This window comes from Cyprinodon tularosa, unplaced genomic scaffold (assembly GCF_016077235.1).
Source record: "Cyprinodon tularosa strain WSP-4 unplaced genomic scaffold, ASM1607723v1 ctg142, whole genome shotgun sequence".
Classification (NCBI taxonomy): Eukaryota; Metazoa; Chordata; class Actinopteri; order Cyprinodontiformes; family Cyprinodontidae; genus Cyprinodon; species Cyprinodon tularosa.
The window spans coordinates 1,563,327-1,588,744 of NW_024038243.1; the positions used below are offsets into that span (position 1 = coordinate 1,563,327).

The window sequence follows — 25,418 nt, forward strand, 5'->3', positions numbered from 1 at the left end:
ATATTTTGTGTGTTGTTTCATGTCATGATGTGTGTAAAAAGCATGATCTCCCCACAATGAACTTCTCTTGATATTTTAAGCGTTCCTAAAAGAGAAACTGACTTTTCAAAACAACATTTTGTTGAAATGAAAACTTGTGGGGGTTTATTATGTTTATGACTCTATAAAATCTGATAAAGCAAATTTTAAACTCTGAAATGCCTCAGTATTGGACGCTGTTATGAATCTAATTTTCATTGATTTGAACAACCTGCTGATGCTTGAAGGCCGAGTTCATGTTAAACTTATTTTGACCTGAACCTGGAACAAAATTCACTTTAGTTAGGAGATTTAATTTCTAACCTTATTTGTAAAAAGAAAAAAAAAAACTAAATAAAAGCACCCACAGAAAAACTGACACAGACAAAATAATCAAAAGGAATCTCATTTATTAAAATCTATTTTGATTAATAACGTTATGTGAGCTCATTAGATTTAACCCTCTATCTGTTATTAGTCAAAACAAACTAGTTTGTAAACCAAAGATCTATACCAATATGACGCTTCTTTCCACTTAATGTTTTGGAGCATCTCAAACTCACTACAACACAGACAGTTAAACCAGCACCACAGCTCGCAGAGGCTGCAGGGCTTTTTTTTTTCTGAATGACCTCTGGAGCTCTCATGGACTCTAAGCTTAGCGCCCACTTGCGCCCGACAAAAGGAACTCCGTCGGCCTTAGGGGAATAAAAACATGATCAGGAAATATAAATATTTCAGTCTCACTGGTAGGAATTAACTCCGACATTCAAAAGGAACCCAAATGGTTTATAACGATAAAATGCAGTAAAAAAAACAAACAAGATTTGTCCTCTTTGCATGTCAAAAGACGATGTTTAGACCTGACCATGACCCAGAATCAAACATTCAGCACCTGGTTCCACTGGACTGGGTTCTGAAATATAGACGCCCTGAAATATAAAAGGTTTCTGCTAAATATCCGGAGCTTTTCTAATAAACTAAAGATGGACTTTAACACCTTGGACAGAGGCCTAAAACAATAGCTTATGTCTGAGCAGACCTGTTCACATGGAAAGATTTAACCATCTTTTATTTCCAAACTGATCATAGCCCATTTGATTACAATCCTGACATCATGTCCTTGATTTGAGAAACATTTCTGCAAATTTGGAGGACAGATTAAGTTTAATAAACTTGTTGTTTGTTGTTGTTTTTTTAACCTCTCAATGAGGGATCTTGTTATTTTTGTGTCCCTTTTTTGGTTCCCTGTCTTTTAAAAAAGTCCATAACATAAATTAAAGAACATTTATGTGTTAAACAATTAAATAAAAAGCGCACATCAAGCTTCATAAATCCAGAGTTGATTATAAACAAGAGCTAACAGATGATTCCTAACAAGAAAGAGACTGACATGTGGTTCAGCAAATATTGCACATTTGATGTGTAAAAACAAATGTATTATCATTTTTCTGAAATGTACCTTTAAATATGTTTATTAAGATCTTAGATTTGCTGTTTTACTAAAAGATCTAGATCATTTTAAAGACAGATGCCAAACATTAAATGTGAGGATATTTATATTTAGCACTTGGCTCGACATAGTGCTTTGTTAAATGTGCTGTATAAATAAAAATGACATTGCTTTTTGTACTGTCTCTCATTGTTGAAGCTGTTTTCATATTGTATAACTCTGTGATTATTAAAAATAACGCATTTATTCAGTTCAACTCAGTTCTAAAAGTGAAATTATTGTATTTAAAATGTTCAGTCAATGCCGTCTTCTATTCTTTATTTTTCTGTGTTTTTTCTTTTTTAATCACTAGGGCTTCAGATTATCTGTATTATATCACTGCAATAACTGACATTTGGATCTAAGTTTAAACTCCTTTGCATAAATTAGTGTTAAGTGCTTAGTGCATAAATTAGTGCGGCACGGGGAGCATACACCTCTGGTTCTGTTAAAGTGTTCAGGATCCCTAGATTGCTTTGATAGAGATTGTAATGTTCTCTGGTTCCAGTGTTTCATCATTCATTTTACTTCAACAGTGTGATGTCTTTATGGGGTTTAGATCCAGCCAGCACACAGGCCAGCAAAGTGTTACTGTCCTAATTAAGGCAGGTATGTTAGTATGTTTGTTGGCTGGCACCAGGTCCTGGTGGGAAATTAAATCAGTATCTCCATTAAGCTTGTCAGCAGAATGAAACAACAAAGGCTCTCTGAACTCCAGGACCTCAGCTCATCACAGACCGTAGAAACTTCTCTCTGGACTCTAAAGCAGCTTTGATTTCATGCAGTCCACTTTCAAAATCTCCTCCAAATCAAACCAATGCTTATCCCATTCACCTTCCACCTATCTTTCTGTTGATATTCTTCCATGCAGCACTCTGAGAACACCTTGTGCAGCAGGGCGACTGTAGAACAAGTCAAAGACTGCTGTGAATATCTTGGTTACAAAGCATTTTTATTGATTGTATGTAAAATGAGAATCTTTCAGATGAAAATGTAAATAAGGAAGCTGATTTTTAACTTTTGCTCAGAGCTGTAGAGCAGTGGGATTTACAGCTGCACTAATTTCTTCAGCTCATGTCTGAGTGCTGTGTCGCTGTCCATGGTGCTGCAGCTGAATCCTCTCGGCAGAATAACGGCATGTTTTCCTGCTTCCTCCGTTGATCCTTAGAGATGGAAAAGTCCCTGCCTCCTGTTCTGGTGCAGCTCGGATCAGACCCGCTGCTGCCGCTTTAAAGTGAGCGTCTCTCGACGTCAGCTCCGTTTAAAGACATGTGGGCTCAGCGTCCAATGGGCTGATCGGGGCTTTACTCAGCCTCTCACACACAGGAGATCCCTGAGGAGCAGACCAGCGTAGACCGGGATTAGCACCGACTCACTCACAGCCTGCAAACACATCCTGTTTGGAGACAGGTTTTCAGCCCATCGGAACCGCAGCGACAGAGCAGATCTCCGACCAGAACCACCGTGAAGCATCATGTCTGTGGCGGGGCTGAAGAAGCAATTCCACAAAGCCACTCAGGTAAGAGGACAAGACGTCCCGGGCTGTGGGTTTATCTGGATCTGCGGCAGAGTGTCCTCTGCGGACCCGATGATCAGGTTTTATTTCACCAAAGGTTTTATAATCTGCTGGATGTGCAGCAGCTCCATCTGATGCTGATGCTGAGGGGGGGAGCTGGTCTGCTGCAGCATTGCGCCAAAAACAACCATCTATCACACCTCCCTGAAAGCCTTTTACCTGCTTATTCAGGGACATCAGAATGATCACGATCCAGGTTGTTTGCGTCAGTCTAGGAAGCAGATGGCTCTGCAACGTGAAGCTCATGGTTTCAGGGACGTCAGTTCCTCCTGGTACCCTTCAGATGACATTCCGCCCCAGAAACCCTTCAGAGCTGCAGCTCCTAGCAGCTCTGCTCCAACCATGTAAGTCGGTGTTCCCTCCAGCCAACCACAGCGGGAACTCCGCTCAGGTTACGCAATCAGAAAGTGCGCCTTCACTGAAACCCGCCGCTGCAGATGCGCGACGTGACCCCTGCGCCCTCTAAACACCATCCTCATTCATCCCACTGTTATTACAGACCGACCCTCACATAAAGGCCTGCTGTGCTAAAGAGTTAAACTAGCTTTGAATAATAGATTTATAAAGCTAATTCTTCCTCAGGATCTTTAAAAGTTGTCTTTAAACATTGGCTCATTTTCTTTGCTTTTATTATTTTCTGGATCCAGGCTGTTTTCAGTACAGATCACTTAATGAGGCACATAGGACATCCTCAGTTGACCATTAAGAACGTATGGAAATTATTCCACTCCTATTTTCTTTAAACAATGAAATTGCATTTATAAAATGGTGGATTTGTAACAACCTCTACAGTTAAATACACGTTTTTCTTTGCAAGTAGAGCAGACATGGGCAACTGTAGTATATCATATCCTGCATATCTCCAAAGTCTAGCACAACTGAGTGGGATGAAAAAGAACCAGTCGCCATGCTGGGAGGGTCAGTCAGCTCTCTGGCGAATGAATACTTCTAGAACACAGGGGACGGTCCCTATAGGGGCCAGTGTCCTGCACCTTTAGATGTGTCTTTAAATCACATTATTAGATCCTTTAGCAGGACTCAGGAGGTTATTTATCCTTTTGATCTAGGTGTTTTGTGTTAAGTCAGGAACGTTTCTAAACGTAGAAGGACATTGGCTCTCGTGTAGACTAACTTATCATAAGATTTCCGTAAAAGTTTAAAAAACAATCCGCTGGACTTGGTTTCCAAGGTTTGAAGACGTTTCGCTTCCCCTCCAGGAAGCTTTCTCAATTCAAATGTCTGGATCTGGAGTGAGTTTGAGGCTTCATATAGCAAGGCCTTGTATTGCTTGAAAACATGCAAATTGAAACTGACGAGCGAGTCATTGGATTCCATTGTTAGCCTGTAATATCTGAAACCTGTCTATGATTGTGAAGGTCAGTCGTTAAAGGGGTGATTGTCTCCTGTAATACTATTCAAACCTTGGAAACCAAACCCAGTGGATTGTTTTTTAAACTTTTACGGAATGACTGGATGATTGAGAATCTTCATCAGCTTATCATAAGATCGATTAGTAGATTTGTTTTTTGGTGCTGCTCCATAGTTTTCTATTTCCTCATCTATATATGTATTTCTGTTTCGATTTACTTACAGTCTGTCATGGTGTTTTAAGCTCACATTTTCAAACACCCTGTATGTAAGCAGTAAATATTTATCTCAATCTTGATGGGTGAAATGGATTCAAAGATTGTCCCGATATTTTACATATAGTGATGATGATAAAAGTGACAGATGTGAAAGATTTTTCTAAAGTTTCCAAATAATTTGTGGCTATTAATGCATCATCCCTGCAGAGAAAACAAATCTAAGTTCCCTCCCAATTAGATTTGATAAAGTAACTGAATGGGTAAATAATGGGTGCTGCATTGTGTTCATATTTTAGATCTTTGGCACAACATCTATTGACCCACTGTTTAAAGCTAGCACAGAAGGACTAAAAAAACATCCAGAATGGATCCTGACCTTCACTCCAGGTGTTAGAAAAACAGATGCTCCAACTCTAAAGGTTTCCCAAAGGTCAGAGTTCAGCTATTATTAACTGTTTAGGGTCATATTATTATTTTATAAATCCATTAAATTAAAACCAGGTGATTTATATTTGCACCAATTCATAACACATGCCATCTTAAGGCTTTTTACGGATCATTCAGTCAGATTGGTTCAAAGTTTACACATACTAACACTGATACAATTAATGATAATAATGAAGACAAAGACTTTGTGTTAGGAATATTAACGTATTTAAGTTTTCAGTAAACATGCAGTCGCTGATAGGGGTGTAAATCCCACCCATCATGGCGAATCCATTCAGTATCAATTTCCTGACCCAATGATTCGATTATTTTCGATACTCAAGAATCCACCTCGATTTGATTTGATTTGCATTTTCACCTTACAGGTTAGACAATGTTTCAAATTTGAAATAAATCAATCAAAGTTGTAACAATGTTGCGCATTTTATTTGCGAAACCACAGATAATAACAGAAGTAGCAAAGTTGTACTCCACCTAGGCCTATGAAAACATCATTCACTGAAGAAAAAAAAAAATCCTCTGTGTTATAGATTCTGAAAGGCCTTGCATCAACAAATACTGCAAGTAGGTAGAGGGTAGTGGCTAAAGGAAGTGAGGTAGGAGGGAAAAATAGGTTTAACGCCACCACAGCTCGGGAGTCAGAATTACGTCCAGGAGCAAATAGATAATAGAACCGAGGAATGAATAGAAAAAAATATGAATCGATGCTCTTGCAGACGTGTCGATGCATCGGATCATCGGCTGTGGATCAATGCAGAGATACAAAAGGATTATTATTTACACCCCTAGTTGCTGATCAGAAAATGCAGTTATTGGTTGAAACACATGGAAGATGGATTCACCTTTTGGAATGAAAAAAAATCTTATTTCCTGTCAGTTATTCAACTGAATTGTTCTCAGTAATTTGTTGTGACTGTATGCTGCTAAAGTATACCTTTAATTATCTTCCTCATGTGCAGCACCTGTAATCGTCCTGCTACTGGAACGTACTTTATCAATAAACTGACCTTGTTTCATCCTGTGAGCCTTTTTATAATAGAAGGATTATTTCCTCTGATGAGCTGTGGATCAGAGCCAGTTTAAAATGAGGCAGGATATTGTGACTGCTTAGAGCAGGGGGTCGCTTGGTGGGTTGTCAGGTACTTGAAGGGTCAAAATATATTATGAAATACTTAAATATCAATGTCCCATGAAATAAGTAGATGTAACATTTATTTATTCATTTTTTTTATACATTTATTTTTATTCATTTATCTAATACAAGTTTAAAAAGCAGTATTCAAAATGATGAATTAAATACTGAAATGTCCTAAAAAGTTCATTTAAAAGGGAATTTAACTATGCAGCATTATATTTATCAATAGATATAGGGAGAAGAAATTAATTTATTTTTATGGGTCAACAGTCGCATTTAGAGGGGCAGCCTGAAATGTTTGGAAACGTGTGGCACAGAGGGAAGAGTAACAAAATGAAAGTGATTTCAAACCTTTGCCCGGCTGATCAGAGTGGTGGTCTTCCTTCCTTAGCCACAGTGACAGATCTGCCCTCACTGCCCCTCCCAAGTTCCCAGGCTGTGATCCGTTTCCGTGGTTGTTGAAGAGCCACAGGGAGGTTCTGATTCTGTCCTGGTGAGTCAGAGCGTGGCTGACGGTCGGCTTCAGGCCCGACACGAACAAAGCACCTCCAGGCTGAGTCACACATGCACGCTTCTTCTTCTCTACCAGTCTTTTGCTTCAGCACATTTACAAATGGCCGTTTGCACCATTCTGCCTGAGCGGCTGAACCTAAGATGCAAAGAAACACTGAAGCTCCACCCACTGATAACAATACGTGCATTAAAGTTCTCTGCTTTAAGATTTCACCTCTTTTCCTCTTTACCTTTTGGGGGTTTAGCAGCAGAATGTGAGAGAAAGGGTTCAGGCATCCAATCTGAAGCTGCAAAATTATATTTGAGCAGATCTGCTGTTTGAAGCAAGAAGCAAAAATAATTCAAACCATTGCAAATTACTGTCATCCCATTTCTCACTTAGAACAAAGTTTTCATTGTGGAAATAGCAACACACAGGAGGCGTCTGATAGCAGCACAGCTCTGTCTGTCCCTGCAGATGCCTCCCTGCAGCTTTGGGTGTGAGTGTTTAAAGGTGAAATGCGGCCGTGCATTTGATTTTATCTGTGAGTTTAAGTGTGTTTATTTGGCTCTGAGTGCAAACAGAGAGCATCACTCTGTTCTGCCTTTAGTTTTAGGCGCACAGGGATTCTTCTCTTTGTTTTCCTCCAATCTGCTTCTCAACACTACAGCCCTCTTCCACACATACACACACACCAGGCCTCATTCCCGACACTCCCAGCAGCAGAAGGCTCTCTTCAGCGCCATGTCTCAGTCTGGTAGTCCAAGGCCACATTTAACTGCAGCTTTGCTTCTTCAACATAAAAAAAATAGATCCACTCAGGTTGTCAAGGTGTTCAACAGGGAGTTGGAGCAAACAGAGCACAAGATGGCTTCTTTCTTTCATTCAGATCTTCCAAATAGATTCCTGCTGTAGAGGTTTCAGAATAGCACATGTATGCATGAGAAATATGATGGACGACTGTTGTAGAAGTCTGGTTTTGGACGTTAGTCAGCCTTATTAATATTTTCTCATCCTGTCTAAATTATGCTGATGAATCTTTAGAGTTTTTCTGTTTCCTTTCAGTTTATTTGCACTGTCTGGTGGAACAGTAAATCTCTACTGATCATTTTTCTTGCAAAAGCCTTTTTTTCCTGATTCGTTGTAAACATTTAATAAATGCTTTAGTAGAAGTGTCCAAAAACATGAATAAAACCCTGCATGCAGATAAGGAAAGTTTACTAATATGATAACTAAGAGAATGGGTCTCTATTTGTTTGATTAAAGTCTAAACTCTGCTTCTCAGCTGCATATGTTCTTTAGTTTGTGATGAACTGATCATAACAGAGTTTTTTGAGTTTTTTGTGTGATTAAAGGATCCACAGTTTGAGAGGAATCCCTGCTGTTTTATTCAGTCTTTTTTTCACCATGTCTCCTTTCAGAATAATGTCTTTAGCTTTTTTTTTAATCTTTTTTTTTGACACGGAGGAACATAATAATCAGGACTCAGCTGCTACCTGTAGGAGTGTGATTGGCTGCTGGGACACACCTGTCTGCAGACTTAAAGCTTCAACGCGCAGTAAGCAGATTTTTATTTGTGGGTGAAGCTCCTGCTGCAGTAATCTTATATTTTCTACTGAGTCTGGGTTTGACAGGAGCTTTCCCATGATGTGAACTGAATACTAATATCAGAGCTAGAAAGCAGCTTTTTAATTCCTCAGATCCAGGAGATAATTTTCCCTAACCCTTAAAGCCAAATAATAAAAAAAAAACATGAATTAAATATGAAAATGTTTTTAAATGAGCCTGTTTTCTCATTTATCTTTTTTTTTTTAGGTATTTTCTGCTGTCAGGGTTGATATAAATGTATGCGAATATGTGTCCATGAAAGCCTCAGGGAGAGCAGAGGGGTCCTTGGATGTGGCCGATGCCTACTGGGCTTCAGGGGGGGCAGCAGATTGTGAGTGGGTGACTCATCCAGGCTGGATCCTTACTGGGGCCACGGTAGTGCATAGGAGAGCGGATCCAGTGGGGAGATAACAGATGGGATGGAAAGGTCCAAAAGACTGGAGCTAGAATAAAAAAAAAAAAGATAAGAAGGAGATGAGAAGCATAAAGGGGCAGGTAGAAGTGGGAGACAGGGAGGATTTAAGAAGCGAAGGGATCAGAGGATCTCCAGGGATTTACTCTCCTGCAGAACGTTTCAGAAATCTCTCTATGCTGGAAGATTAAAGCTCTTTTAATTCATTTCCAGGCTCTGGCTAATGACAGCTTCCAACATATGGCAGAAATGTTTCCTGAATATCTGCCTCTAAATGTTGAAATAAAGACTGACCTTTTTGCAGTTTTCAGACTTTTTAACCACCACGTTAAGGGACTGAATTCTGTATTCAGCAAACGGTAGCAGTCAGGATGTGTCCAAGTGCAGCAATGCAGTAAAACCAGACTGGATGAAGGAGGCGCAGGAGTCCCCTTAATGTAATCAGAGAAACAACCAGTTCATTATCCTGGGAACAAATAGCTTGCTAGTGAAACTTCACTCCTGCTTATACCTTTATAGTCTCATATATATTCTTTGCAATGCAATCGGATGCATATTAAGAGGGATTTTTGCTTTATATTACATGTGATGAAATATGGGGGTTACAGCTGAAAGTGCACATCTGTTAACGATGACATAGCATAGTCATGTTCTATGAAATTATTCTGGTCCTGCCTTTTTTTGCACTATATTGCATCAACTGAAACAATACTTCCTCATGTTTAATTTTACTTTTATTTATATATATATATATATATATATATATATATATATATATATATATATATATATATATATATATATTTGACTTTGGTCATTTTTAAAATTAAATTTTTTACTTTTGTTCATAACACTAGGCTACCTCTGTGGAGTTCTGTATCTCTGCTGCTTCCTGTTTGTCTGCTTCTGTCTCCTTGAAACCCAGTCGGCCTCAGCAGATGGCCGCTCACACTGAGTCTGGTTCTACTGGAGGTTCCTTCCTGTTAAAAGGGAGTTTTTTCTCTCCACTGTCGCTTACAAGCATGCTTAGTGTGAGGGATTGCCTTCAAGTTAATGAGTCGATGCGATCAACTGGATTTTCTTAGATAGAAAACTTTGAATCAATTTGACTAGATGATCTGGTGAACTGTAAAGTGTTATTAATAGGCACTATATAAATTAACTGAATTGAAATAAACTGAATTGCACTATAAATATAATTTAGTACTATTATTGTTAATAAATAATTATTATCATTTGTTTTTTTATGTCTCAAACTGCTCATTTTAATGGCCGTAATAAAGGAAGCAAACCGCCTTGCACGCCTTAACGTTTGCACAGAAATCTTAATAGATCTCTTGTAACACGGCCACTTATGGCAGTACTACGGTACTAGAATAAACTGCACATGCAATTTAATGTCTCTTATTTGGATGTTTGGAGATCAGGCTCATATTCTGTGTAATGGCATTTGCTCACCAAGCTTAAATAGTGATCAAAAGGCCCTCAGAGAGTTGTTTTAGGTTAGGATTAGTGTGACATTAGTACAGTGGCTGCTCAGTGGTACAAAACAGTTCATGCTGCTGCTAAGAGGATGGAAACACTGAAGATGTTTTCTCCTTCACAGCAAGACTGAAACTGATGATGGAGGTGCAGAAACCTTGCAGAAACCTTTATGTAGAGTATCTTTGTATGTTGTTATAATATCATATAAGTATTCCACTGCCGGGATTACACCTATGACAGTAACTTTATGGTACAAGCAGAGCAGCAGGGAAAAAAGCTGCTTTGCAGGAACAAAGAATGAATGCTGGTGAAGATTCTCAGTCATCCAGGTCAGAGTCATTCCAAAGTAAAAAAAAAAAACAGTTCTGTGAAAAAAAAGAGTTAAATAAACCAAACCAGTGGACTTTTTTTCCAAGTTTGAAGACGTTCCGCTTCCCATCCAGAAGCTTTTTCCATTTTTTTCAGGGAACCCAATGACCCATTCGTCTGGTTCAATTTGCATGTTTTCTAAGCTTAAACAAGGCTTTGTTTTTGGTCCACTGGATTGTTTTTTGACTTTTTTCATCCAAATTTGTTTTCAAGAGTCCTTTTTAAATGGTTTTGGATATCTTGGATGTGGTTGGAGTCATCTTTACTAAAGTGTAAAGTGGGCACAAAAAAAATCTGCTTTGATGCGATTTTGCTCAAAAACTGCACAGCATTGAAATACAGATCCAAATATTTTTAACTGTTGTGGAAGTGAATAAAGAGGTAGCTTTCATGAGAATAAGTTTAGCCAGACCAGGTTTTTTCTGCATGTTTCTGCTCAATGGAAACAGAATTGAAAGTGTTTAAAGATCCATCTTATCTGAGGAGTTTTCTATCTGGTTTAACCACAGAAAAGAGCTGCTGTTCTTCCCAGTCTGCATTTTCCTGTCCTCCTTCCTCCTCTGCCTTCCTCTCCCGTTGCATCAGTATTTAGGCCGAGCTCTATGTTTTATTCAGCACTTGTATATTTCACATTCTGAGCATCAACCACTGCAGAAGAGATATGCGATGACTCAAGCTACCAGCAGCAGGAGGGCAGCCTCGAAACACGTAATTAAAGGGGAAACACCGTCTTTTGTTTGCTAAAAATAGACAATTATTTAAAAACTGCCATAGTGCGGTAGTTTTGCTTCATAATTTACTTTTAATGTGAAGCCATTTTCCTTTTTCTGAAGGTCATTTCCCTCTTATTCCAATGTTAGAAAACAACGATAAGAGTAAATTACTCTACAGTAATCTGTCTAGCAGGCATGCATTTAAACCTCAGGGACGTTCAGGACATTTTATTCTTTTATCTAGATATGAAAAGCAGAAGCTTGCTGTAAATCCTGCCTTCATGTTCACACCTACTGTCAGCCTTTGCTTTGCTGCCAATAATGAAGAGCCGTGCAGAGTGATTTGCAGATTTGGTATAAATAAGAGAGCAGAGATGGTTAATGTCATTCCTGCTGGCAGACATTCCTACCTCCTACAAATTAGAAACAACACCTCATATTCCTCTTGTAAGGATGTTTATATCTTCAAGTGTTTCTAGTTTATTTTCTCTGGGTGTTTTAATTTCTGTTTGCATAGTATGTTTGCATGTTAAGCTTAAGGTCTGTGCTAAATGTGAAATAGTTTCATAAAAGCGCAATTTAAAAATTTTAGATTTTTTACCGTACTTCAAAACTTTGATAAAATCACAACACAATATGATAAACTGCCACACTGTTGGTAATAGGTGCTGAAAATGTTTTTTGTTTAGTTAGGTGTCTTATCTCATTATCTCAGATTTACTCACATGATTCTTTAAATGCTGTTAAAATTAGCTAAGTATGTTGTTTACATCTTCCAGTGTGAGTAAATGAGGTATTTTGAAGTTTTGAAATGCTTTCAGTCGATTCCTCACAAAGCGTTTTTATCTCCAAACACTCAGACCTACCAATAAGGCGCTATGTGTGCTTCATCATCTGCGTCCTTTATGACTTAATGTCAGCGGAAGAAGCACAGCAGAAAGAAAGCTAGAGTGCCTCTAGGAGGTGACCTTTACGGGATTTCAGCACTAAAGTACGCTAACATGTCCAAAAAGCAGCGGGCATGAATAATGAACCGTGATTATGACTGCCAAAATCATCCCCAAAAGTTGCAACATCTGTGGTGGATAAAGGACATTTGAGGCCAAAGGTGAAGGCAGGCATGGGCTCCTTTGAATGAGCAGACGAGGCACCAAACAGCAGGTCAATTATAAACGTAAAGATGTTTTAACAGAAAAAACTAGCATTGTTCTATTCATTGCTTTCTTTCTGTTCCATCTTTTCTTCCTTTTTTCTTTTTTCTTATTCCTGTTTTTTTCTCAGTGTTTTTATTTCTTTACTTTTCTCTCTTGTTGTTTCTGCTCTTCTGCCTTATATATACATCTTCCTGTCCCTTTTTTCTTGTTGTCCTCTTCCAGATGTTTCCATGATTTCTCGTTGTATTGTCACCCTTTTATTTCCTAAATTATTTTCATGTCAACCTTGAAAATGTTACAACCAGGAGGTCCATATCTACTGACCTATGAAGCCCCAACAATGAACTCATAAAGCCTTAAAAAAACAACAACCCTTTAATGATTACTTTCTAATCCTTTATAGCAAAAACAAATGAAACTTTGACTCTTGCTTCATAATGACCTTTAAGCTTTCTCTTCATTATTGGGATAAATAGGGATTAAAAAATGTCCCCTTCGACAGTTTTGATTCTAATTGGATGTTCATCTCCTCCTAACAGGTGTCAGCATCATTGTTGGGCTTGCTGCAGCTGCTAGCTGCTGCTACAGTAAAGAAGCTGGTCACTTTCTGCACCTTTGGGAGCATCTTTCTGCTTCCCTCCTTCTTTCTCCCTTTTTATTGTCTCCGGGGTCATTTCTCTTCGTCTTCTTTTTCTCTTATCTCCTATTTCATCTCTTCACTCCATTGTTTTTATTTATTTTGCTGTTGTCGTTGTGGATCATTTAACAATAAGCACTTTGATAGAATTTTAACAAAATAATTTTAGTCAAAAACATTATTAATGTGCACAAATGAGTAATAACTGTATTGCCATACAGGTATGAGGAGTTTTATGGGGCCCTCTTATGCCTTATGGGACAGAACAGTAACTCCATCTCTGCTTGTACATAAAATTAGCTTGAGTTAATCTTCAGTATGATAATTATATCTCAATCTGATTTTAACTGACTGGTTATTATTATTACATTTAGCATTCCTATGTCATAACATTTTTTATGTATTTCACTTTTTCATTATTGAAACCTGCGGCTTTATCTTGGTGGAAAATTAGCTGAAGGGTTTCAGTGTTGAAGAGGGTTCATGGTTGTTAACTTCTGGATTAGAATCATTTAACACCTTCTGGCACCTTTCTCTGAAACAGGAAATCCCACAATTTATCTTCATTCCTTTCTCCTTTATAAACATCCCCTCTACTGGTGCAAATATTTACAATAGCAGATTTTCTACATTCATGCATTGTGCCTCTTTTTTATTGTAGCCGCAATTCACAGGCACAGGCAAACTACTGTTACAGTAGTGCAGAAGGAACTGCTAACTTCTAAGTTATTTTGGTTGGATTTCTGTGGGGAAAAAATGCTTGACTGTGTCCAGTCTATCTAAGCTTAATAGAGATTATTTTGGAGGCTCTTTCTTTACTCTTCTTCTATGTATTCTGACACAAAGGTATCTAAAAAAGGGATTACCTTTTTAATAACTTTTTTTATTTAAAAGCTGAATATTAATTCTTACATAATGTCTTGCAGAAAATATATCTGTGTAGGAGGAAATAGATATGAAGGAAGGAGGAGATAAAGTGCCAGAGGAATGAGAGGGGAAGTGGAAGAAAGGGCAGGAAAAAGAGAAGAGGCATCATGTGTTCGCTCTGATGTCTAATTTGGCTCATGTAGATACTGTGTAGAGGCCAGATGGGAGGGAGTAGATTCATGTGAGGGGACAGAGCGTATATCTCTGGGCTGATTTCCCCTCTGCAGGAAACTCCTGCCGTCTGATCTAAGCCTCACGGTGAACCCACTAACCCTCGTGCTCAGACATCGTCCTCCTACCAGCTGAAGCCGAATGGCTTGTCAGGGATTATACTCCCATTAATCCGAGCACAGTGACTTTGCATCATAGAGGGGCTGGATGTGAGTCAGAACCGGAGTGATGCGGCTGTAATCTGTAAAACGTGCCTCATGTGCAGGACAAGGCGGACAGATGCAGCATGTGATGCAGTCAGAGAAGCGTGCCTTTTGTTGCCTTTATATTTTTAGTCTGTGTCATCTGGGAATTTTGGCGCTCCTATCGTATGTGATTTTCCCCACCAAGTGATAAAACACAGCTGTTTGCAAAATACAGTTTGTTTTCAGACAGGCAGGAGCATGTTCATCATATTCAGGACGGGTGATCGTTGCCTCAGGCTTAATGATGAGCAGATATTTTTATTAAACAGACTTAGCATAACAAACACCTCCCACAGACTGAAGAACAAGTTGGAAACCGTGAAATAAAGGCTGGAAGAAAACAGCCTCCCTTGTTTATGAGACGTTTCATGTATTTTTTCAGCACATATTTAGAAGCTTTTTGTTCCTCCATGAAGTGTTGCTGTGCTGAAATATCCAGAGCCGTAACCGAACTGAATGAGGCCCAAAGCAGAATCCCATTAGGGAAACCAATTCCTGTCAGATAGGCTCTTAGCATCATCAATAAGGTTGATACTGCTGGTTTGTAGCCTTCAGTAGCTGCTTGGTTCACTTGTGCCTTTGGTCAGCTCTTTTATTTCTTCATTCCAGATTTTTTATGAGAACTGTTAATAATCCATGGACTCTGCATTTTGTGCTTTCCTAGATTTGCCCGACTTCACTCTGAATCCTGTACAGTAAATACATTATATTTGGTACCAGACATAGAGATAGAGCAGAGTGATGATAGAACTCATGAGAATTTTAAATAACAGGGTTTGGTAAAATGTCTTTGCACAAAATGCATAGTTTTGCATTGCACTTTTCATAAACTTCTGCAAACTTTTGAAAAAATTCTGGCTGGATTGTTGACCTCTGATTAAGATTTCTATTGAATATCTATATTTTATCATTTATTAATCTCATGCAAAGTATTTAACTGCTTGACGCCTACATTTATATACATGTAAGTTCAAATTGAAAAAAATTGGGTTTTGCCTTTAAGTAGTTGCCAAATTGCAATTTCTAAACTTTCAATTTATTCTAAAAATAAATAGAAATGTATAGAAATAAAAGAAACAACAATTTTGACTGTCAATGATAACGTTCAACTTTAGGGACTATTTGCAAAGGAAACGCCAGCCTGCCAAAGGTTTCTAGATCCACCCTGAATGTTTTATAACTGGCACATCCACTCGCTATCTTTGCTGTGTATATAATACAAAAGTTTTGTTGCATATTTGGAACAATGGGCATAAAGGGGTTGAGTGTTTGACATATAAAGCTTTGGTTTATATGTCTTCTTCTTGTCTTTCTGTTGAGTTCTGTTACGAAAGCTGCATTGCCTTGTCAATGGCCTTACATTACCCCATCTGGCCGCAAATGCAAACGATGTTGCCTTATTTGGTTCTGGCTTGGAGGGGGGTTATGAAGTCTTGATTGCTTGCTGCTGACTGGATCGGACCAGCCGGAAGGAGGGGGGGCTGGGGGTGGGTAAGGCGTGGGGGGAGGAAGCACGGGGCCGTTTTTGTCCAGGCTACCGTCACCGGGTCGGGTTCGGTTGCTCCGTCCCCTGCTGGCTCCGTGCTCCCTTCCGGGGTTCCCGGACCAACATGAAAAGTAGCACATGTCATGGAAAAAGAGGACGTCTGGTCACCCTACCATATCAACAATTTGACGTTTCAGTCAGTGAGTGCTTGTTGCTATGATGCGTCTTTAATCAGCATCTTAGCTCGTTGTAAACTAACCAATCCGTGCACAGCTCATCTACATATTTATGAGCATACCATAAAAGGAAGAAAACCTGTCGTTTCACTCTGGGGATTTTAACCAGGGCTCATAGAACAGCAAATATACCATTTTCAGCCCAACCAATGTTACACACCCTATTCAGAGACCTTAAGGACCAGCATCAAATACCCTATAGAATCATTCTATGAGCCCTTTAATAAACACACTCTTCGCCAACCTTACAAAGCCCTTTGAACAGCTGCTATATTCTCTAAACATGAAAATTAGCAGAGTCCAAACAACCTGTAACGTTACTAAAAAGTAGAGAATGGTTTCCAACCCAGTTCCTCAGGAACCGCTGACCTGCATGTTTTAGATACGTCTCTATTTCAACACACCTGATTTAAATGAGGCCTCCTCCTCTGCAATCAAGAGCTACAGTACAGAAACCTGTTAATCAGCCATTTTTTGTGGTGTGGGACAAGGAAACACCTAAAAGATGCAGTACAGGTGTCCTTCAGGAACTGGGTTGGGAACCATTGCCTTAACTCCCTCTGGAAAAAGAATGGGTGCTTCAGAAGGCTAGGGAGCTCATGATTTGTCCTGGCCTCGTTCCTAGACAGGATCTATCTATGCCCTTAGTACGGCGCTACCTCGCCCCCCTAAAGGAAAACTAACAGATATGAAAACGATTTTATTTCTTCACCATCAGGCTTTTAAATACTGCTGGCAGCACTGACTAAACATGTACCAGGCATCGAACACCTCTGTATTTATTTAATATTTACTTTGTGTTTTTTTTTTTTTTTTTTTTTTTTTTTTATCACTATTCCCTGCTTTTGCTTCCTTGTTCTGGAACGTAAATGCAATATGATTTCTCTGACAGAGTTTTTGAAGACTTGATTTATTGTTGTCTTGTTGTTAATGTGGCTGGTAGGATTAAACTGAATTGTCTCTGTCCCTCTGTGCCCCAGTGGCACTGGTAACACAGCATAATTATTACACTGCCGTGCTTGAAAGTTAATATGTTGTTCTTAAGTTCCAGCATTTGAGTTTGGCTCCTACATACATGGTTCTTGTCACGGAGGCTAACCAGCTCCGTCCAATGACACTTTGATCCTCTCTATGTTTACAGGCAAATTTCAGCTCTGGTTTAAAGTTGTGGTTTTGCAGCAAAGGGTTCTTTATTGTTCAACACCTCCTATATCCATAATGAAGCAATGCTTTACCATTTCCAGCCTATGAAAGACTTGAGTCTTGGTCATTCCTAAGAGCCACACTTTGGTTTTGCTGTCAGATTAGGAGAAATTAAGTGTGTGCAGATGACTTGGGACATACAGCGGTATGAATTGATGATTTTAGAATCTGCAGCTTTTGAAAAATGACTCCGAAGGATTTTAACAATGCATCTCAATGTGTTCTTTTACATATCTCTTTATATAGTTCCTAATCATTAATTCATGGTTCTAGGTACTGGTTTTATCCAATAAATGCAATCAAACCAGACTTTTTTTTTTTTCATACAATCGTAAACACTGAGAAATTAGCAGAGATTTGTCAAATTAAGCTAAAAACTTTCTAGAAAGGATTTTGTTCCAGATGTGTAGGACTATAAATTGATAAAAATGTAAAATTATTGACATTATTGCTGATGATGAGTGTCTGCAATTGAGCTGTGAATATTCAAAGAAAAGTAGGAATCCTCTGATAATCAGATATGCTAGAAGAACCATTGCATCGTTGTTCATCCTATTAAAACCTATTAAAAACTTCCTTTCCTTTCTATCCTAAAGGGCTGTTTTCACTTTAAAATGGGAGATTCAATCAGTTCTGTAACCAGCATTTGTTTTTCCAAACATCAAATCCTGTGAATGTCAAATGTAGCCCTTTCTGCACACCTCAAAACGTTAAAACACGTAGTTGGTGTGTGTTTCTAGACCATAAATTATTGATTTGACCTACTTTCACACAACCCTGCTGATGATTCCTGAAACGAAAACCTCCCAGCCTTAATGAAAGGTGGATTTACTGCAGCTGTACATCAGAGACAACCAGGTCTGCTTACATTTAGACATTACACCAAGACATGCCTGCAGTTGGGAGGATTTGGAGCTGAGAAAATGTTTTATTCTCACTCCACTATTTTATCACAAATACTTTAGATGATTAGTTGTCTGCTATCATTAAAAACATGAAGGCCAACTGGTTCACTTTGCTAGTGCAATTTCTGCAGTGGCCTTCAGGGGGATTAAACATGAAAGTTATCCACTAGCACCCCTAGTGGATAAAACTTACTTAAAACATTTTTTTAACTTAACTTAGTGGTTTTTAAAATTACATTTTTTGAGAATGAAATTGCATGTCAACATTTCAAAAACAATTGTCCCTAAACCTAACACCTGGTTGCTCCACCTATGAACACTTTCCATCATGCATTTTCAAACAGCGTATTGCAGGAACGCATGCATCTAACTGAGCATGCATGTAGCGACAGTGGAGAGGAAAACTTCCTTTAGACAGGAAGAAACCTCCAGCAGAACCAGGCTCAGTGAACGGTCATCTTCCTAGGCCAACTGGGGTTCAAGGAGACAGAAGCAGATATGCAGATATTGACATAAAAGAAATAAGATATTTGGCGCTTGGGCCCTGGCAGAAGACTTCAATGCTGTAAATCAATGTACACTTGGATGAGTAACCTGGGACTTTGAATAGTCTCAGAGTGAGGGAGGACATGGAGTGGAGGAGGGTGAAGGTTAATTTGCATGCAGGAGAGAGGAGCTTGCATCTAAATGAAGGGGATCTTGAAAGATTGGCTTTGGAGAAGGTGCAAAAGGTGGTTCAGGTGACGCTGATAAGAGTCTTCCAGATTGAATTTACGCTTAAGCTCCATTTCAGCCGAACTGAAAGGGTTTTTTCATCATTAACGAGCTTTTATTTTAGTGCAGACTTTGTCTAGGCCTTTCCTGAACCTTGGCTTCTGAGCCTTTCTGAGGTTTTACTTCTTTTTTTGCTTTTATCCATTTCCATTCTGCAAAGTGTTTGATGCCAACGAATCTGAAGTAAGAGCAAAAACTCAAGCTTTCATCTTCTCTGCTCACCTGAGTTTGACAAAGCTTCTTGACTCGTTGACTGGTTGAATTAAAACATCTCTCAGCGGCTGGTGTTCTTCCCGTTAATCCCGTTAGTCATTGCAGAGGTGATCAACCAATTAGAGCAGACTTTGGTTAAAACAGTATTTTTTATTTATTTATTTATTCCACTTTGGTTAGTTATATCTCAGGATAACTAAAAAAAACATACTGACAGTTTTATATATCATAGAAAATGTAATGAATTATTCTGTTATATTGAAGTGTATAAATGACCAGCCGCTGTGATCAGTATTGTTGCCGTGGTTACCACTGTGGTTCGTCCATCTCGTCAATCGTACCTCTTGTTTTTGACAGAAAAACTAATCAAACCAGATGCTTCTGTATCTCATACAGTCAATATGAGATACAGAAGATGTCGATCTGCTGACGCCTTTCAATTTTCTCCTTTTTTATTGGGTCATCTCTGCTTGTGGAGTTCTTTTTGTTTTTTGTTGTGCAGTAGGACTGAATGTTAGAGGAGATGTTTAGAGAGTGTTCACATTTGTGTTTGTTTAAATTCACTATTGATTTTAGTAGAACTGAGCCACTGCCTGTTTTTTTTCTTTGTAATAGTAGTTTTACCCTCCAGTTTGAAGTCAGACATTAATCTCCATCAGTAACAGAGATAAATTAGATTTCTGGCAGCCAGGTTTAGGAAAATCTGCTTTCCACAGACTGCAGGGAAGCGATGGTGGTGATAAATACCTGCAGTGTCTTCTTTGTCTCCTACATGGCTGTGCGTTCTGACAAAGTGTTCTTTACATTTTCTAATTTCTTTATTTTCATCTAATTCTTTTCTTTTTTCAGAATTCTTCTGTAAACTGAAACTTCAAAATAAAATCACTGAAATCAGGGGTACATTTTTCTAACTGTTAACATAAGATAAAAATTTTTTTGGTTTGAATCTAAGGACATTTTTAATAATTTTTCTCAATGTATTTTTTTTATTTTATTTTATTGCAGAAATCTTTTTAAAGATGACCTGATATTTTACAACTTTGTCCTCTGCTCTTTAATTAAGCATCATACTGCACCGAAACCCCAGACTTTAAAATTCTGTATGTTTACAGTTTCTCGTCTCTCCATGCTGCTACTGGAAAATATTTTTAAAAAATTGCACCCTAACACCTTGTTAGTTTTTTGGTGCACCTTTACTTGTCTTGGTTTTGATTTTAATCAGAAATATAAAATATATGTATAAAAAATATTTATATTAATATAAGAAAGTGAAAACTCAGAGGATTTATATCTCTGTCATCTTTTTAGGAATAAACAATCTAAACATGCATAACATGGATCTACATTTCATTTTATTAAAAATCTCACTATTATAATTACCATTAATTAATTAGTATTATTATTTCTATATTCATCCATCTTTCCAAGCTTATAATAAAAATAATTTAGCTTTATTAATCTCACATTTGAGAAATTTACCTCTGCATTTAACCCATTCCCTTGAGGAGCAGTAGGCTGCCATTGTGCAGCACCCGGGGAGCAGTGTGGGGTTAAGGGTCTTGCTCAGTGACTCAGAGTGGAGGCTGTGGGGATCGAACCAGGTACTTACAACCTTCTCAGAGCCAGAGCACATTGCTCTAACCCCTAGGCCAACACTCCCCATCAGGATGTTGATACAGGTGTCTTTCTCTCTCAATGGGTGAAAGGCGGTCGCCGGTCTGTTGCAGGGCGATACAGAGAGAGACACACAGAAACGTATAGCCATGTACACTCACACCTAAGCACAATTTAGAGAAGCTTATTAACCCTACAGTCATGCTTGTGGGAGGAAGTCCGAGTACCCGGAGAGAACCCAGCGAGAACATGCATAAAGACCGGGAGTCGAACCCACAAACTTTTTGCTGCAAGGCAACAGTGCCTCAAACTGCACCACCATGCAGCCCATTAGTATTATTATTATTATAGCAATCTTTATATTTCAAGATGCTCTAACATTTAAATGATAATTTAAGCACCTTTTTCCTCTTTTAGTCTGGTTATAACATTCTAAAATATTATTGATAAAAAAAAAATTTCTTATTTATTTATTTATTGTTTATAAAATGCATGGAGTTTGCATGTTCTCCCTGAGCATATGTGGGTTCTTTCTGGGTACCCCGATTTCCTCCCACAGTTCAAAAACATGACTGTTAGGTTAATTGGCTTAATTGGCTGTGTGAATGGTTGTTTGTCTCCGTGTTGCCCTGAGACACTCTGGAATAAGTGGGAGAAGATGGATGGATGGATGGATGGATGGATGGATGGATGGATGGATGGATGGATGGATGGAATAAAAAACAGACACAATCGTCTTAAAACACCTGAAGTAAAAGGAGCAGAATGAAGGAAATATGTTGTCCAAAAAAAGGACTCTTTTTAAGTGTTTTTTGCACATTTTACTGTATCCGTAGTTGTGATGTTACACACATGTTATAGGGAGAAAACTAGCAAAAGCAAAAAAAAAAAATCCCTTAGATCCTTAAGGTGAAAGATAACTATATGCCATAAAACATATTACCATAATAACTGCTGGATAACTGTTGTGTTCAGTTGTAGCATTTGTTCTCTCCTTCCAATCACTGAAAAACGACCAAATAGAGCAGCTGATCAAGTCCCAGAAAAAATTTAAGTTTGAGCTGTTTTATATTTAGATTGGTGGTGATTTGCTGTTTATGTAAACCAGAAAACGCTCACTGCTAGAAGTTCCCAACACAACCCCGCTTTAAAATAGCATTTTCCATGTGACAGAGAGGAACTTTTAGCAGTACTTCTTTAAACCTTTACTGTCAACGTTTCATATGTGTGCAAGACTTAAGGTCCCTCACTGTTTCCAGTGGAACTCCAAGTGGCAGATATTATAGTTAAAAAAGCTAATCTGTTCATACATCCCGCAGTTCTCAGACCGAATACCATAATGTGAGTCACTTTTAATGAGTGGCTCAATTTAAATCAGGGAATCTTTAATGTTGTCTTTCTTATTATTGCAAATGAATTGGCAGTGGCAGGGCTTCAGAGTAATCTGACAGTTTCTCTCATCGAATGGATGAAAGCAGAAATGATGTGTTCATGCAGCTCCAACACACACACACACACACACACACACCCACCCACACACACACACACACACACATGCACAAGCAGCAGTGTGAAACTGAGCTGTAATAACCACCATCAATACTGATTTCCAGAGCTTGACACCACCATCATTACACCGACGCAGCTTTCGCTTGCAGCAGTGCTGGATAAACACTGAGATAACGCATTTTCCTGTTCAGTTATGTTTCAGTAAGATGTAAAGGCTCATTGTCCTCTCTGAGAAGAAAACTCACAATTGAAGCAGAAATTAGAGACATTTATTTGTGGTTGGGTCCCTTTTCCTGCTGGTTCCTTGTTTCTTTTTGTGTTCACATGAAAAAAAAAAACAATACAAATTTATACAGCACTGGGAAAAATGTATTTGACAAACTGGAAGGTTTGTTCCTTATTGAACCATTAAATCTCTCAGAACTTCTAATTTTAATTAGACGGAAAGGCTCTCTAAACCGTCCTAAACCAAGTCGAAGGTAACCACCTTAAAACCTGTTAAGTGGATGAAGAATAGAACAATAAGGCTTTTATTTCAGTGGTAAAATTTTGCAACCGCTCTTGTTTGCAGAATTCTTTTAATTCAGTCACATTGTAGAGCTCTTGAAAACGATTGGTCTGATTAATAGTGAGTGTAAGAAAAAACAGATTCCGTCAAATATCACAATATTTTATTATTTATTTATTTAATAAATAAATAATAAATAATATTTATAATAAATAATATTTTATTATTTGTTTAATATTTATTTATCATCTATTTGTGAGTTATTTTCAGAGCAATTTTAAATGTAAAAATCGCAATATATCATCTTTAATATATTGGGGTATTTCGGGAAAAATCATTACGACACATGTATCATCACTGGCATACAGAGATGGGAAGTAACGAAGTACAAATACTTCGTTACTGTACTCAAGTAGATTTTTCTGATATTTTTACTTTACTTTACTACTTATTTTTATGCCGACTTTTTACTTCTACTCCTTACATTTTTACACAAATATCTGTACTTTCTACTCCTTACATTTTTTTAAATTGGCTCGTTACTTTAGTTTTGAATCATTTCAATGGAGTTACCGTTATTATTTTTCACGTCATCAATACCAAATTCAATCTAATTGGATGGGAATCTACGTTGCATTTGACGCACCACTACAAGATGAATCGACAGATTCGGCGGTATTCATTCGTGGCAAATCATTGCAGCTTGGTGGCGGTGGCATTAGCATAGTAGTATGGACGACGAGATGATTGAAAATGAACACAACGGAGATCTAGTCCTATTGGCAGACATCCATTTAAAATGTAGGCAACGGCATGAAAAAAGTGGTTTCTACTTTTACTTTTATACTTTAAGTAAATTTACAAGCCTGTACTTTGTTACTTTTACTTGAGTAAAGAAGTTTAATCAGTACTTCCACTTTTACCAGAGTATTTTTTAACACAAGTATCTGTACTTTTACTCAAGTACGGAAAGTGAGTGCTTTTGCCATCTCTGCTGGCATACAAAGACAAAGATAGGGCTCCTTACACGTCACCTGGAGCCACTAACAGCCAAACACTGCCTGACGCTGACGTTTAACGATCTTCTGCTGTCCATAGGTAGAAATGCTACATTGTTGACTTTATTTGAATGGGTATATAAGAATATAAAGATAAAATTTGCAGATAACCTGAAATTTACATTTAGAATATGAAAGAAACAAAAACTCTATTATCTTATTTGAAGTGCATAACATGTAACAATCTCATTTTAATGTTAAAAACTTTAATTCCATGAACAGATCATCTTATTTCCCTGTTCAGATTAGGAGTAAATTTAGTTATTTTCAGAAAATTAAGATTAATCTATCCCCCACCCCCACCCACCCACACACACACACACACACACACACACACGCACGCACACACACACACACACACACACACACACTTTAACTGAATACAGATTGTGATCATGTGGCTTGGTGTTTGCTCTTAAATGGAATGCTAAACAGACAAAAGGTAGCTTGTGTGCTGTCATAAAAAAAAACATGAGTCAAACAGGTGTCATCAGGGAGTCTCTGATGGGAACCGTTATAGCAAATCAATGATTACATCTATGAGATGCTATAAATTACAGTTTTTTTTTAAATATATAATTTAATCAAAGAGTTGCATTTTAAACCATTCCTTGGCGCCTAGTAGAGGCCATTACAGACTTTATGCTATGAATTAACCGGTTGGTGAAGAAGGTAAATACTCTTTAGTTACCTGGACAGTTTGCTGGCCCTTCACCAGGGCAGGGCTCAATTGAGGTGGTGCTTCATTGTATCGCGGAGCACAATTACAAAAATCTAAACTCTGATTTTGATAGGTTTTTTAATTCTTAATTGGTATTATGGACCAAAGACAAAAGAAAGAAAAAAAATTAAAATTAATTTTAAGGAAAGCATTTTTTGTCCATAGGGGAAAAGGGCAGGTGCTCTAGCACCACCTAGTGTCTATCTGTGCATATCCCTGTGTATCGTGATATGTATCGCATTGCAAAAGACTTGCAAATTCCCAACCCTACTGATTAGGGTTCATTGATTATCCTCCAGAGTTTCTGGTAAAAAGCAGATTTCACTGTTTCCTGATTTTATGGAACATTGTCCAGGTCTATATATTAAAACATAATAACAATTTTGAGTATATGTGAAGCCTTTGTGCCACGGAGGCTGTTTTTACCCGTCTCTCTTCATAGATGTTGAATCATGAAGCTTGACTCTACCTAAAGCAATGAGACCTGCCAAGGTTTAGATGTTGTTCTGGGTTCAGTTCTTCGCTGGAAAGGTTTCTCACTGCTGCTTTTTCTTTGGTGAGATCTACCCGAGTCCAAACTGGTAGAAGCTGTTTTGCAACCTTTTCAAGACAAAAAGATATCAGGTTCTTTATCATCTTTTTGGGATTTTCTTATATGATTCTTTTGATATTTAAAATTCATATTGCCAACTTCAGGTTCACTTGAAGTGATTGTTATTTCAA

General features: G+C 38.1%; 1 protein-coding gene across 6 annotated transcripts in view; it reads left to right on the top strand.

The window, feature by feature from the left end:
• Positions 1–2,759: 2,759 nt before the first annotated feature.
• The window catches only part of sh3gl2a (SH3 domain containing GRB2 like 2a, endophilin A1), a 47,037-nt gene continuing 24,378 nt past the window's right edge, over positions 2,760–25,418 (top strand). For 3 of the 6 annotated variants that reach the window (XM_038278589.1, XM_038278590.1, XM_038278593.1), the window contains exon 1: positions 2,761–3,029. In XM_038278589.1, coding sequence (XP_038134517.1) covers positions 2,985–3,029 — 45 coding nt within the window. In that variant the 5' untranslated portion in view covers positions 2,761–2,984. Of the gene's footprint in view, positions 3,030–25,418 lie in introns of all 6 variants that reach the window. The other 3 variants (XM_038278587.1, XM_038278592.1, XM_038278588.1) reach the window with 3 other exon arrangements.